The sequence below is a fragment of the Cheilinus undulatus genome, linkage group 13 (assembly GCF_018320785.1).
Source record: "Cheilinus undulatus linkage group 13, ASM1832078v1, whole genome shotgun sequence".
Taxonomy (NCBI): Eukaryota; Metazoa; Chordata; class Actinopteri; order Labriformes; family Labridae; genus Cheilinus; species Cheilinus undulatus.
In genome coordinates this window covers 8134704-8149629 of record NC_054877.1, presented here as the reverse complement: position 1 = coordinate 8149629, position 14926 = coordinate 8134704, and the positions used below count along the sequence as shown (strand labels likewise).

Sequence of the window (14926 nt, the reverse complement as noted above, 5' to 3'; positions counted from 1 at the left end):
ACGAGATAATACAGAAGTAAAACTTGCCCCCACAAAATAAAAACTAATTTCCATGAAATATTCTAAAAGTAATACTTAATTCCACATATTTCATTTTTAGATATGGGAGCCCATTAATATGAAAGAAAGTCAGTAAGTGTGAGAAAAAAAAAGTCATAGTAATGAGGAAAAGTAACTAGATAAAAAAACTAAATTTTGACAAAACTTATTATTATGAAGAAGTCTTTTTTTTTTAAATTGGGAAGTAAAAAGTCGTCATTATGAGAAAAAAAGGTCAAAATAATTATAAATAGCTGAATTTATGAGATAAATGTCATGAAAAAAAGTCAAAATAATTTTTAAAGGGCGCGATTATTTGATAAAAAGCCATTATTATGAGAAAAATATACAAATAAATAAAGGGTTTTTATGAGAACAAGACAGAATAATGATTTTTTTAAATTAATGAGATTAAGTCATAATTATGAAAAAGGTTACAGATATGAAAATACAAGGCATAATCTAGACATGTCAAAATTATAAATCTTTATCCTATTATTAACTTACCCTATCATCATAACTTTTAATCTCGTAATTTGTAATGTTAAGCTTATAATTCCCATAATTTAACTCATTATTATGGCTAACTTTATAATTATCTTGATGTTTTGATTCATAATTTCAACTTTTTATCTCATAAGTATGCAAATTTGATTTTTATATCATTATTGTCATTACTATGTCTTTTTATCTCCTTACTATGGCTTACTCTATCTCAGAGTTTTGATTTATCTTATTATTTTCATTATTATAGCTTTTTATCTCCCAATTACGACATTTTTATATGTTATTTTTGACTTTTATCTCATTGTTATGATTTTTTATTTGATTTCTTCTTAATAATTACCTTAATTTTGTATATGTATATCTTTGTTTACTATTGGTTTTCTCCTCAAATAAACTCGTCTTTAGTAACAGGCTTTTATTTTGAAGTCTACGGTGTTGAAACGGAAATACGTCTCTACAGGAAGTAGCCGAATAGCCCTCCTTTGTAACATTCGACTAGCAGCCCTTCACGTCCGAACAGGTATATTTAACGGAAACGTAACCGACATATCGAAGGATTCATACCCTGCGGAGCTCCGTGTGAGCCGTTTGAGGGGTCAAGATGTCCGTTTTAACAGTCCGAGCTCTGCACGAGCAGCTCACCGTCATCATGGGCGCGTTAACCAAAGCGGCGGTGCTGGAGATCTGCGGGCTGGTGGAGGAGGGATACGCGGTGCTGCAGATGGAAATCAGCCGCAGCCACAAGGAGAACGAGGACCTGAAGAAGAAACTGCACCTCATCGAGTCCATAGTGGTCCGCGGGAGCAGCGGGGGGAAGGCTGTCGAACCGGAGACGGCACCGACCACGGAGGTGTCACAGCAGGCGGAGACATCGCAACAGCAGCAGGATGGTGGCGGTGGAGAGGCGCTTCCTGCTACCGGAGGAGAGACGGGAACGCTGCGGGAGGAGGTAAACACATAACCGGTTACAGTGGCTGTGTTAGGTGACGACTTCTTTTACAATAACGACACATTTAAAGAGTATTTTTGACATTATTGACGTGTAAAATAAACACGAAGGCATCGTTAAAACACTTTCTGTGTTCTACATCTGTTGTGACTACGACAACCAAAGACGCAAAGGCAGAGGCTCGACAGTTAACGTGGTCACCGTTTAACCCTGACACTGACTTGGTATCGATTTACCTTTGCTTACATTCGCACGAGCTAGTTTCTGACTAAAGACTTTTTATCTTTAACAGTTTTTAGAGCTAGCTGTTGAAATAATGTTTTACTTTTCGGTTGTATTGCCTATAACAGTACACAATGCCACTGATGTTTAGTCCGTGAAGTACGGAAGCCTGGATGGACATTTACATAATTACTTTATGGGCTCATTTTTCTTGTGTAAACAGAATAGGACAGGGATGTCAAACTCAACCACAGCCGGGGCCAGATTCTGAATTTAGGTCTAACCTGAGAGCCTAACAGGGCCAACATTTAACCATGAACTGTCAATGCCGTTTTTACCAGTAATTAATAACAGGGGGAAGACACTTGGCACTGATGTTAATGATCCTGAGATCAAAAGGTCATAAAGAAGTTTAAAGGCTCACAAGCTGAGATGAAAAATGAAATTAATTTGTTCAAAAGGTCAAAACATGAAATTAAAAGCCAAACAAATGTTTTTAGATGGTAAATATATGAGGTAGAAATTCAAAATCACGAGTTTAAAAGGTCAAAATATGGCATGACTCAAAGTTAGGAGTTTAAAAGGTCAATGCATGACTTCACTTCTTCAAAATAATGAGATTTAAAGTTCAAAATATGAGATAGAAGTTGAAAACACAAATTTTAAAGGTCAATGCATTAGATAAATGTAGACATGAGTTTTAAAGGCCAAAATATGAGATAAAAGTCAAAATCATGGGTTTTAAGGGTCAAAATATGAGTTAAAACTTTAAATTGTGAGTTTAGTATGTCAAAATATGGGATTAAAATTCAAAGTTGGGAGTTTAAAAGGTCAAAATGTGAGATAAAATTATGAAATTAAGAGTTTTAAAGTTCAAAGTATGAGATCAAATTAAAAATCCTGAGTTTTAAAGATCAAAACAACAAATATGTCAGACAAGTGGAATAAGTATGATTGTAGGTAGCTCTTGCCTGATTAAGCTAGTAAATGCATAGCTTTAAACTGGAAGGCATAAAAAAACACAATACCACACTGGGGGAATGAACTTTCAAGCTACTTTGTCTCAGACAACATTTATTATAAACAGTAAAGGCAGAACCTCAAACTTTTTGGATATATGGCAGTCTCATATGGACTCTGACTTTATTTATTTATTTATTTTTCATAATTATTAAGGATTTTATAACAGTGGGATCTGAATGCAGTCATTATGCTGTTCTGTGGGCTTGACTATGGGCTTCGTTATTTTGTTTCTGTATCTGATTTGTAGTTTCTCTTTTGTTTTTTGTAGGGGTTATGAACTGTGGGAAACGAGTGCATGTATGTACTTAATTTATATTTCATGTTTGCAAAATATTAGATACAATTGAAAAAAAGGTCAAAATATGAGATATTTTAAGTTGTGAGGCCAAAAGGTCAAAACATGGGATTAAAAATCAAAGTTAGGGGTTTAAAAGGTCATTGTGTGAGATAAACTTAGAGATTTTGAGTTTTAAAGGTCAAAACTTGAAATAAAATGTTAAAATATAATGAGTATTAAAGGTCAAAATATGACTTGATATTTAAAAACGTGACACTGAAAGGTCCAAATGTGATATTAAAAGCAGGGTCATCACTAGAATTAAAGACTTCGGGGGCTCAGATAAGATACAGATAAGAAAACCCAAAATTCAGTGTCTCAGAAAATTTGAATATTACATAAGATCAATAAAAAGGGTATTTTAAACAGAAATGTCAGGCTTCTGAAAAGTATGTTCATTTCTGTGCACCCAATACTTGGTCGGGCCTCCTTTTGCATGAATTACTTCATTGATGTGGCGTGGCATGGAGGCGATCAGCCTGTGGCACTGCTCAGGTGTAATGGAAGCCCAGGTTGCTTTGATAGCAGCCTTGAACTTTTTCATGATATTCTAATTTTTTGAGATGCACCTGTATAGTGTGCGAAATTTTTTCCCAACACCTTAAAATGCTTAAGAATTAATTAATTAATTATTAGTGGTAGCGCATCTATCAGGACTTTTAATCTGGCTCACTCTCTTTTCCTCGGAAGACTGTCCTTTCCTGATCCTTGAGGTCTTTTTTTATAAAATAAGCACATTTCATCACCAATTTACTCACAAACACACATTTGATAAAATAAGCAGTAGTCAGAATTGTAATAAAATGTGAAATTCCTGAGTAATTTCTCATTTAAATAGACTGTATCTGTCCTCTATGTGAATTGTATTCAGCATTAGAAGAAAAATTACTTTACAAACAGCACCACCCTCAGGACAAAATCCCAAACATTCTCCATAGCTAAGCAACAAGTATTTAGTTTGTATTTTTACATGTCTGATTGTTTGTTTCTGCATTTTTAAAATGATTTCAGAGGTCAGATCAGGATTCATATAAAGAAGTGTGTTGACAATCAGTGCCCTCCTGAGGATTTGATTAAAAAAATAATTACATGTGAATGTTTCTTTTCTCTCCCTCCAAAAATCACAGATAATAACAGTTTAACTCTGCATAATAATTTAAAATCCATTTATAACATGACAACAGTCACTTCAGAAACAAAAAAAATGTAAATTATAGTTAGGGGTGACCCCAAACAGTAAAACATTCGACAGTTCAACAGTCATGTGCCTGCTTTTGAAATAAAGGTCATTTTATTCAAGCTTTATGGGGATATTTAATGTCTAATTCTACACAGGTTTACTCATTTTACCCCAGTAATGCATGACTCATATCCCGTCTTGATGTAAATATCAACTTAGTAATACTTTCGATGCAACTCTGAAAAGTCCTTGTGTACTTTAAACAGTCTCGTTAGTGAGTGCATGAGAAAATTTAAGTGGGATTATTGCATTTTGTGGGGCCATCAGAGTGGTGATATCTCAGCTGGCCTCTAATTTTTTTCTGTTTTTAATAATATTTCACATTTTCAGGGTAAAAATAACTTGTAAAGTGTGAAATCAGGGCACAGATAGCCTAGCAGGTTGCATCCAGTGTACAGAAGCTAGTCCTAAAGTTGGGCTGGGTAGGTAGGAATTCAACCTGAGACTCTGTCTGGCTTCCTACACTGTCCACTGCCTTGTCCTCTCCAAATAAACCAGGGGTGTAAGGAAGATCCATAGATAAATAAAATGAAACAGTGAATTGTTGGATTATTCTGTAATCAAATGCAATGTAACAACGTGACGTTATCTAAACATGTGATCCCTGTGAGTGAGGGTCGCTGATGACCGACGACACGCATCGCAGTGATCATCCTAAAATACCAGTGTGGGAGAGCACGAGCAGAAAGCGATCGAAGAAACTTGTTAAAACGAGGGCAGAAGAAGTTTGAACACAAGACAGCACACCTTAATGAATGAGCTTACTGAAGAGATGCACCAGTGGACTTCCTCTGCCCTCTTTTACGCACATTCCTCCGTCACGCACACCAACGATAATAATACACAGATTAAAAGGAAATAAAGGTTTTCATTTGGACTTTGCACTAAAGAGCCACAGGCAACTGGAGAGCCGTGGGCTGATTATCCCTGCTCTTTACATAGGCAGAAAGTAATGTAATGGTGTGGAGCATTCCTTCATTAATTTTGTCGCTGTCTTTTTTACTGCAATTATTGTTAGAGGGGCTGAGGAACATTTTAGGGTGGCTTCAGCCCCCCCAAAACAGCTTAACAACATCCCTGATTAAAAGTCAAAATTATGAATTGAAAAGGTCAAAATATGACATGATATTTAAAAACGTGAATCTAAAAGGTCCAAATGTGATATTAAACCTCAAAATTATTAATTGAAAGGTCAAAATATGAGGCAAAAAGTCAAAATCATAAGTAAGAGTCAGAATTCTGAGATGCAAAATTGGAAAATATGAAATGAAGACACAAAACAATTTATTTTCCCACATTCCCAATATTTTATGTAGTTATTTTCATTTTTTTAAACTTATGACTTAAGAAGAATATTTTAAATCATCAAGGTAAGGTTAACATACTCGATTTCTCAAATTAGAAACAACAAAACAAATATGACAGGCTCAGTTATTGTGATTAATTTATGTTTCTAATTGAAACAAAAACATCCTGTTTTCACCAAAAACAAGCTTTGTTTTCTTAAGACAATGAGATAAATTAAGTCATTATCAACAGAAAACTCAATGTGTTGTCCTTAGATAATGGATAATATCTTATGAACTGCAATTATTTGGAAATTTGTTATTATCAACAGAAGTAGATGTTTGTCTAATTAAGGCTTCCTTAGTGCACTGATGTTAATCAAAGATAAAAAATCCAAAATATAGAGATGTTTCACAAGCTAGCAGAAAATGGGCAAATTCAAGCTGTTTTGATTGGGTTTATATTTATCTGATTGTCTTCAAAAATAATTATTATGTAGGTTTTCGATTTTTAGTAAAACTATTTTTTAAAAACCAGTCTCTCAAAGTCAGAAAAAGTTAAATGTATGGACCCATGTTTCAGAGCTGCCCTGGTGGCATTCAGTGATAAAGATAAGATAACTATCCTGGGGCCGTGAGAGAATTATTCTTTGTCATTGTCTTGCAGTGACTGCTCATTGTTGCATTTTCATTTGATGGAGCATTTTTAATTTTGTATCTTATTATTACAGCTTAAACTGAGGATTTGGACTTTTTGTTTTATATGTCACATCCCAGCTTAATAGTGTGTGACAAAGAGGGAGACCACTCGTAGTAGCAAAGTTTAACAAGATATTTAATGAAATAAGTGCACAGAAATTTTTTTAACCATGGTTGTCGGTGTGCAGTGAAAGATGTGTGTGAGTGTATAGGTGTATGTGTGTGTCAGCAAAGCAAGGCTACAAACTAGTTTATACGAGTTAATTACTATTTAAAAGAAGCTGTCTGCAGGCTAGGGAAAGAGAGAGGGCTGCTTTCTAGCCTCCTGAGCCTGGCCTGCTCAGGTGTACTGCATAGCTGAGTGTGATCAAGTCTCCACCCCAGTTACCTGCAACAGAAGACACAGCCTGCAGAGAGGAAGAGCAAAACAAGGCCAAGGTGTCCTCCTGGGCTGTAACACAAATTTTGACCTTTTCAATTCATAATTTTGACTTTCATCTAATGTTTTGACCTTTTACATTCACAGTTGTAAATATCAAGTCATATTTTGACCTTTAAAACTCATAATTTTGAATTCTGTCTTCACGTTTGACCTTTAAACTCTTAACTTTGATTTTAATCCCATATTTTGGACCTTTTGAAATCTTTATTTTGATTTTAATCTCACATGTATACCTTCTAAAACATTATATTGACTTTTAATTTCATGTTTTGACCTCTTGAAGTACTAAGTTGGACTTTTATCACAGATTTTGAGCCCCTGTGATTGAGTTTGGCACCCCTGAGTTGGATAATGTCTGTATATCAAATATCAGCAAAAATCAACATTCTGCGTATTTGAAATTACTCTGTGAATCAGCCTTTAATGTGTTTCTGTGTGTTTACTGTTGGGAAATACATTAACTTACTAAAATTTGAGAAACCAGCATGTTCTCATTAAATATTGAGATAATGGTTAAAGAAATATAATTTGGATTTATAGTAAGACTGCCACCCTTGAGACCTTCTTTTAAAGGAAAAAGGCCTGTTTATCATTCAAATAAGCCACCAGAGACTTTGTGACCAAATTATTGAAAATGTTTTGCAGATTCATGAATAATACAAGTTTACTAAGTCTCCTTTGCCTGGTTTTAAACTCCTTTTAAATAATTTGTAGAGTTTTCAGGTACCAGACATTACAGGATTTTATTCTGAGCTTCAAAAACAGTACATGCAGAAACCAGATGTGGTTGCAGTTCATTTGAATCCCTTGTAATCTCTACAGGGGAAGTTAATTATCTCCTTATCTCTGCTGCAGACGTCTGCACATGCTCAGTGCATGCAGCAGAAGCCTTTATCTCAAAATAACACGTTCTTTATTTACTTTAATCTCAATCGTCCTACCTCCAGCTGATGTTGTTTTTCTGATAACATGTTAATTATCTTTTCATCTTGAAAACCCCAAATGTCTGAGTTTTTTCAGGACATTTTAAATGAAAATACTGAGATACTGAAAGAGACATAACTAAAAACACAAACTGGAACCATGGCTGTTCTCAGGTTTACCTAAGTCCATACCAACACCATTGTGTTGATGTGATTTAAACAGTGTTAGAAAACTTACCTCACAAGCATGAATTATTTAATGCTTTTGATTATTTAATCATTCAGACTTCAACTGGCCTTTGAAGACAGCCTGTCTGGCCCCAGCCTGGACAGCAAAAAGAACACGTTCCTTCCTGGACAAGGGTGCTAAATAAGCTCTTTTGTCCACAAATTTCTTGCTAAAAAGGCATTTCTCCAAGCACCAGCTGATTAGGCTCTCAGTTGTCATATCTCACTCTTCCTGTAAGTTTAGTTCATCTGTACCCCCCAACCACCCTTGCTGGCTTCTTTTTCTCACTGGCTGACTATTCCCAATATCTGTGGAAAGCTCTGATCTTCATATTCAACCATGGTTCAACTTGGAAGCATCACAAATTGGTTGTTGCCTACTTTTACAGCTCACAAACATGGCAGTTAACCTAGGCGCAACCAAACCATCTTCCCAGCTAGGATTTAACCAATATTATTATATACACTGCCTGGCCAAAAGAAAAAAAGTCGCCACCAAAAAAAGGTTACACACTCTAATATTTCGTTGGACCGCCTTTAGCTGTGATTACAGCATGCGTTCACTGTGGCATTGTTTCGATAAGCTTCTGCAATGTCACAAGATTTATTTCCATCCAGTGTTGCATTAATTTTTCACCAAGATCTTGTATTGATGATGGGAGAGTCTGACCACTGCGCAAAGCCTTCTCCAGGACATCCCAAAGATTCTCAATGGGGTTAAGGTCTGGACTCTGTGGTGGCCAATCCATGTGTGAAAATGATGTCTCATGCTCCCTGAACCACTCTTTCACAATTTGATGAATCGATGAATCCTGGCATTGTCATCTTGGAATATGCCCATGCCATTAGGGAAGAAAAAATCCATTCATGGAATAACCTGGTCATTCAGTATATTCAGGTAGTCAGCTGACCTCATTCTTTGGGCACATAATGTTGCTGAACCTAGACCTGACCAACTCTAGCAACCCCAGATCATAGCACTGCCCCCACAGGCTTGTACAGTAGGCACTAGACATGATGGGTGCATCACTTCACCTGCCTCTCTTCTTACCTTAATGCGCCCATCACTCTGGAACAGGGTAAATCTGGACTCATCAGACCACATGACCTTCTTACATTCCTCCAGAGTCCAATCTTTATGCTCCTTAGCAAACTAAAGCCTTTTTTTCCAGTTAGCCTTACTGATTAGTGGTTTTCTTAAGGCTACACAGCTGTTCAGTCCCAATCCCTTGAGTTCCCTTTGCATTGTGCGTGTGGAAATGCTCCTACTTTCACTATTAAACATACCCCTGAGTTCTACTGTTGTTTTTCTTCGATTTGATTTGACCAAACGTTTAAGTGATCGCCAATCACGATCATTCAGGATTGTTTTCCGACCACATTTCTTCCTGGAAGACAATGGTTCCCCACTATCCTTCCAGTTTTTAATAATACGTTGGACAGTTCTTAACCCAGTTTTAGCAGTTTCTGCAATCTCCTTAGATGTTTTCTCTGCTTGATGCATGCCAATGAGAAAGTAAGAAATGAGAAGTTACTCATTGCATCAGCTGGGGTTAAATAACTTGTTGCCAGCTCAAAGATAATCGCCCATGCAGTAGTTATCATATAGGAGGCTCGTACCCATTTACTTGGTTAAATCCAGGTGGCGATTTTTTTTTTTTGGCCAGACAGTGTATAATTCATAGGATTTTAATGTCAAAGACTGGTCTAAACTGTCCACATGTCTGTGGTCTCCCACATTTTTGATAAGATTTGAAAATTGTCTTGTGGATAAGATTCAGAAGGATGTGATGGAAGTGTAATGACCCTGTTGGCCCTTCTCTTATTTAAATTCAATTTCTTTTTCAGCTTCCAGACGTGGTGTTAATCAAAGATGAAGACTCCGACAGCAATGAAACCTTTGAGGAAGGTGAGCATGAGCATCATCTCCACAGCTTTTCTTGTTTAAAGGTTTTGCACAACATCCATATCAGGGTCTTTGGATATTTGTAATTTTGTCGAGTATGTTTTTAACCAAATGCATCTGGTAGACGTGCTGCACTTCATATTTTTAACAGATGACCTTATATAGCAGATAACAGCAGTGGAGAACTCAAAAAGTGATTTCTGTATAAAGAAGCACTATACACAAGCGGTGTCACACCCCCTCGTGAATGATCAGTTTCCACAGAGTGGTCCAGTTTGGATCAGTACAGTTTCGCCATGGTTTAGCACATTAAGCCCTCATTTGACCTATGTTTCTTAAGTCTCGCTCATTGTGACGGCAAATCCGTCTCTTTTAAGACATCCTGATCAGTTGGCCCAGCTCAGTAGAGCTGGTTGTTTGGTTCCCAAACAGCTCCTCATTTGGGGCCAGTTTGGCTTTTTAAATGTGGATTGACAACAACAAAAGATGGAGGAAAGGAAACTGTGACTAAAACGGGAGCTAACTACTGTGGCTAACATCGAAGAGCCGCTTCATAGAAGAGGCTCAGCTAGCCTCTTAGCTAAGTACAAGACTCCCCAAGACTCTTGTCTCCCTCTATCTGGATAGATGACCCTAACGTAGGGGTGTCCAAACAATGGCCCAGGAGCCAAACACAGCCACTGGCCCATTTTTAATTGGCCCAAAGCAAATTCTAAATCACTAGGACATTAAGCTCATGCTTGACTGTGATTGAGTATTTTATCTGTTTTCTTTTTGACAGACAAGCAGGTTTGCTAACTTGGGGGCTTGTCCTGGACTGTAACACCAAACTATCAAAAGGAAAAAACTCAGAAAATATAGTTTATGAAACTGTATGAATTTATTTGGATTAGTGTTTATTTTAGATTCCTATTTACATCTCCATTACAACAGCTTAAATAATTGACGTAAGCAAGGCCGTCCAATAAGGGGGAATAAAGGGGAATGATTTCTGGGGCGCAGCCAAGCTGGGGGCTCATGAAGGTCAGCTAAATCATGGTCCATAAAGTTGAGCTGTGATAACCATACTTTATTTTAAACCTGAACAATAACCATTCTTCTCAAAGCAACAAAACATGGATTTCCTTTATGTTGTAGTACAATATAGTCTTTTTCAAAATGTAAACCCCTTTTTATTAAAACATAATTAACTTTTATTGGTAATGTTCACAATGTGGCAGAACCATTAAGAAAGTAGTGTCAGACATTATAGCTAAGCCATGATGTGCACAAATGTCAGGATGTCATAAAATAAAATAGAGGAAACTGTGACAACCTTTTAAAAAATCCATCCATTCATCCATTTTCTATACTGCCTATCCTGTTAGGGGTCGCGGGGGGTGCTGGAGCTTATCCCAGCTGTCATTGGGCAAAGGGTGGGGTACACCCTTGACTGGAGAACATGCAAACTCCGCACAGAAAGGCCCTGACTGGGAAGCGAACCAGGGACCTTCTTGCTGTGAGGCAGCAGCGCTAACCCCTGCACCCCTGTGCAGCCCCCTTTTTAAAGTGGGGGTATTATGCCTTTTTCAAGGCTTTACACCATCTCTCTGACACCCACATTGTAGCATGACATGGTTTACAGCTCAAAAAACTCCTAATGTTTCTCACACTGGCGTTCTAAAAAACCCCTTATTTTAACCTCCGTCTGAAACGCTTCGTTTTCGCTGCTCTCTTTAACACCCCCTGCTCCACGCACCTGCTTTCCTCCAATTGGCCGATTTTCCGAGGCTGGCTGGCGGCAGGACTCAATGTTTTGTGCCCGCCCCCTCCAGTGTGGCTAATGTTATTACACTAGTAGTTGAAAACTTTGAATGAACCGATCCGACTGAGTAAAATATGGCAAATTTTGATATATGTCCATATGTGTTAGACACGGAGTCTGACCCTGATAGTTTGGAGAGAGAGGGGGAAGAAAACCAGCAGCAGCAAAGGATAGAGCAGGACGTATCTGTTGGTAAGTGTTTAAATACTGTGTTGCTAAATGCTAAATGGCTAAAAGGCCTTGTGGAGGCGGTCTGTTCCGCTTTGCCGGCAGCACGGACGAACCACGAACCAGTCAGGAGAGCCTATTGCGATGACCTCATCAGTTTGCTCCATCGAAATCTCGTCTCGGGAGAATCTCAGAGAGATTTCCAACGGACTGTTTTCATCAGTTTACACGCTAATTCCAAGATTACTGCTGCATACGTTTATCGTGTGGTTTGAAAATTTGCATACGTGGAGTATGGACACCCAACATTATGACTTTATATTTATGTTTTAAAAACTGGAAAAAGTATAATACCCCCTCTTTAAAAATATAGTAAATAATTGAATTATTGTAAAAAGAGACAAAAAATGAGTGAAAGGGGCAGGAATGGGTTTAAATAGTAAAATATGGCATAAATGGTTTAAAAGTTGCAAAAATGGGCTCAAAGTTACAAAAAATGAGCAAAAAGTGGCAAAAATTAGTTAAATGCTGTAAAATTGGCAACATATTTTAAAAAGGGCAAAAGAAGGCAAAAATTTGCAAAAAATTTTTGTAGAAAAAAGGAGCTGAAAGTGAAAGACATGGGCAAAAAAAGGACTAAAATGTGATAAAAGTGTCCCAAAACTATTAAAAGTAGAAAAAATAGTGGAAAGTGGCAAAAACAGGCAAAACATATCACATGTATTCTAAAAGTTGGAAAAAATGGTACAGAAATTGGCAAAAGTGGCCAAAAATAGAATCAAAGTTACAAAAAATGGGCAAAAAACAGCAAATACTGTTGATAGTGACAACAGGATGAGGCATTACTGGATGGAAAAATGTGTGCATCTTACAAAGTACCACAAATAAATAACTCCTACACTAGAACTTAATAATAGCTTGCCACACTTTTCAGCGCTACATTGAGAGAACTGTTATCCAGAATGCTAGCACCAATGATCCAACACACATTCTTTGATATAATAAATAAATCACAACTTGAGGAGGATCCATTCTTTGGGTTTTTCAGGGGCCCCACTAACTTTGTGGGTGCTCTTGGATGTAAGATGTGTTTGGACTCATGACTTGCTCTAATCATGGTCAAAGAATTAACTGTAAACACTAAGAGCCTTTGCTGTTAATTGTATGCCAGAGCCCTTTCATTTTATTTTATTTGATTTGATTATTAAACTGGTTAGTCAGAGAAGTTCTTGACAATAAAAGTCCCCATTTGTTATGCTGTTCAGATGCTTTTATTATGAAAAAGCCATATCAGAAAATTCCTTTTCTTCCCATAGAAGTTTAGCACAGAAACTGAACATCAAACCACACAGATTCAGATACAAGCTACAATACTGAGCACACAGACTCTTGTACAAACATCTCTTTGCAGTGTGTAGCACAGGCATGAGTCCAATTAGTCATCAGACCTGTTTAAGGGGCTGAAGAGCTTGAACATAAATTTTTAGATATTGAACATTTTAAAATTTAAATCCAGTACTTAAAATGCTATGGGTGTTTAGCCCTGGAAACACAGACATCTACCAGGGAGAGCCTTTGAGTGTTTCTAACAGAAGCTCTGAGATTTAACATTTCCTGATGATTTTGTGGAAGAAACATCCTAAAGTCCTTGCAACAGCCGGAGGAGTTGATCTATGTTTAGGTTTATTGATTTATTTACTCTTTTCTTTCAGATAACAAAAAATCATCTGATGGAGGGATGGCCTCAAACAGAGAAAGTGCCACATCAACTCCAGTTGGGCGGGGTATGAAGAGAGTCTGGCCGGGAAGTGAAGAGTCAGACAGGAAGTCGTCCTCCGAGCAGCTCACACTGAAGGCAGGGACACAGAGGAAGAGCGTGTCTGTATACTCCCTGGACTCTCCTCGTAGTGAGCCTGGTTGCTCTGTCCAGCTCAGCGGGGATGGGGTGGAGGCTGGAGAGTCTGTCTCTTCCTTCTCCTCACAGATGGATCCGGACGTACAGCTGGTCCACCAGGAGTGCTCGATGATCACTCAAAGCAGCAACAGACCAACAGCGTACTTCAGTAATGGCACTCTGATGGAGTCTCAATCTCCAACTAACAGATCAGAGCTCGATCTCAGCCTGACGTGGACAAAACAGTCAAAGAATCAGATGAATTTTGCTCAGTTTCACCAAAATGAAAACATGGACGGTGATGCTTTCGGGCTCAAACTGGTCAGCGTCCTGGGGTCGACATCCACAGACTGCCAGCTGTCTGAAAGCAGCAACTCTGCGTTTGAGTTCGAGGAAGCTGACATGATGAACTACGCTCTCTACAGGGAGCAGTCAGGGCAGACAAGCGGCGGCCCACGAGGAAAACGCTTCATTTGCACCGTCTGTAACAGGACCTACGCCACGGCTCAGAATCTGGACGTTCATATGAGGATCCACACAGGCGAGCGGCCGTTTAGCTGTGAACAGTGCGGCAAAAAGTTCACCCAGTCTGCCCACCTGAAGTCACACCTAAGTGTTCACACTGGAGAGCGGCCGCACGCCTGCTCACACTGCTCCAGGAGCTTCGTCATCAAGTACAGCCTCAAGTTACACATGAGGAAATGTCACCCCAATGTCCCGAGTGACTGAACGTGTTGATGCTTCATTTTCAAATGTTTGTGTAAAGAAAAAAAGTTGATTCCTGTAAAGATGTTCTAAAGATGCAAAGAGCAAATTATGTTGTAAGCTTTTAAAATGAAAAAAAGTTATTTTACTTAGGAATTTAAATAGAAAATTATTCTTTTAATTTCTGTTTAATCTGGTAACTAGTTCATTAGATGACAGAAGTTGTTGATTGTTTTTCTGGCTTTTTCCATCACTTTTCAAGCTTCACAAATTAAATCAGCTGCTTTCCCATTTTTATAAAATTGAAAATGTAAACTGAGTACCTGAGGACTTTGGGGGCTTTTTGTTGCAATTAATCTCTGAATATTAATAGTGGCTACGTGCATTTTCATTTGTGTTTTTAAATTTCTTCCATTAACATTTTCAAACTAATTTAAATTCCATTCGACAGTTTGATATTTTTCTTTCCAGTGTTTTAATTAGTTACTCAAATTAAATCAAAGAGATGCATTTCATGATGTTGATTTTTGGATTGGTTATTTAAATAGGGGCTG

General features: G+C 37.7%; 1 protein-coding gene across 1 annotated transcript; it reads left to right on the top strand.

Moving 5' to 3' along the window:
* Nucleotides 1-1007: 1007 nt before the first annotated feature.
* Nucleotides 1008-14692, top strand: LOC121520000 (zinc finger protein 3 homolog). The gene is made up of 3 exons (XM_041803180.1): nucleotides 1008-1495; nucleotides 9744-9804; nucleotides 13486-14692. Exons 1-3 carry the CDS (start codon nucleotides 1148-1150, stop codon nucleotides 14394-14396), a joined length of 1320 nt encoding a protein of 439 aa, XP_041659114.1. The 5' UTR covers nucleotides 1008-1147; the 3' UTR covers nucleotides 14397-14692.
* Nucleotides 14693-14926: the final 234 nt, after the last annotated feature.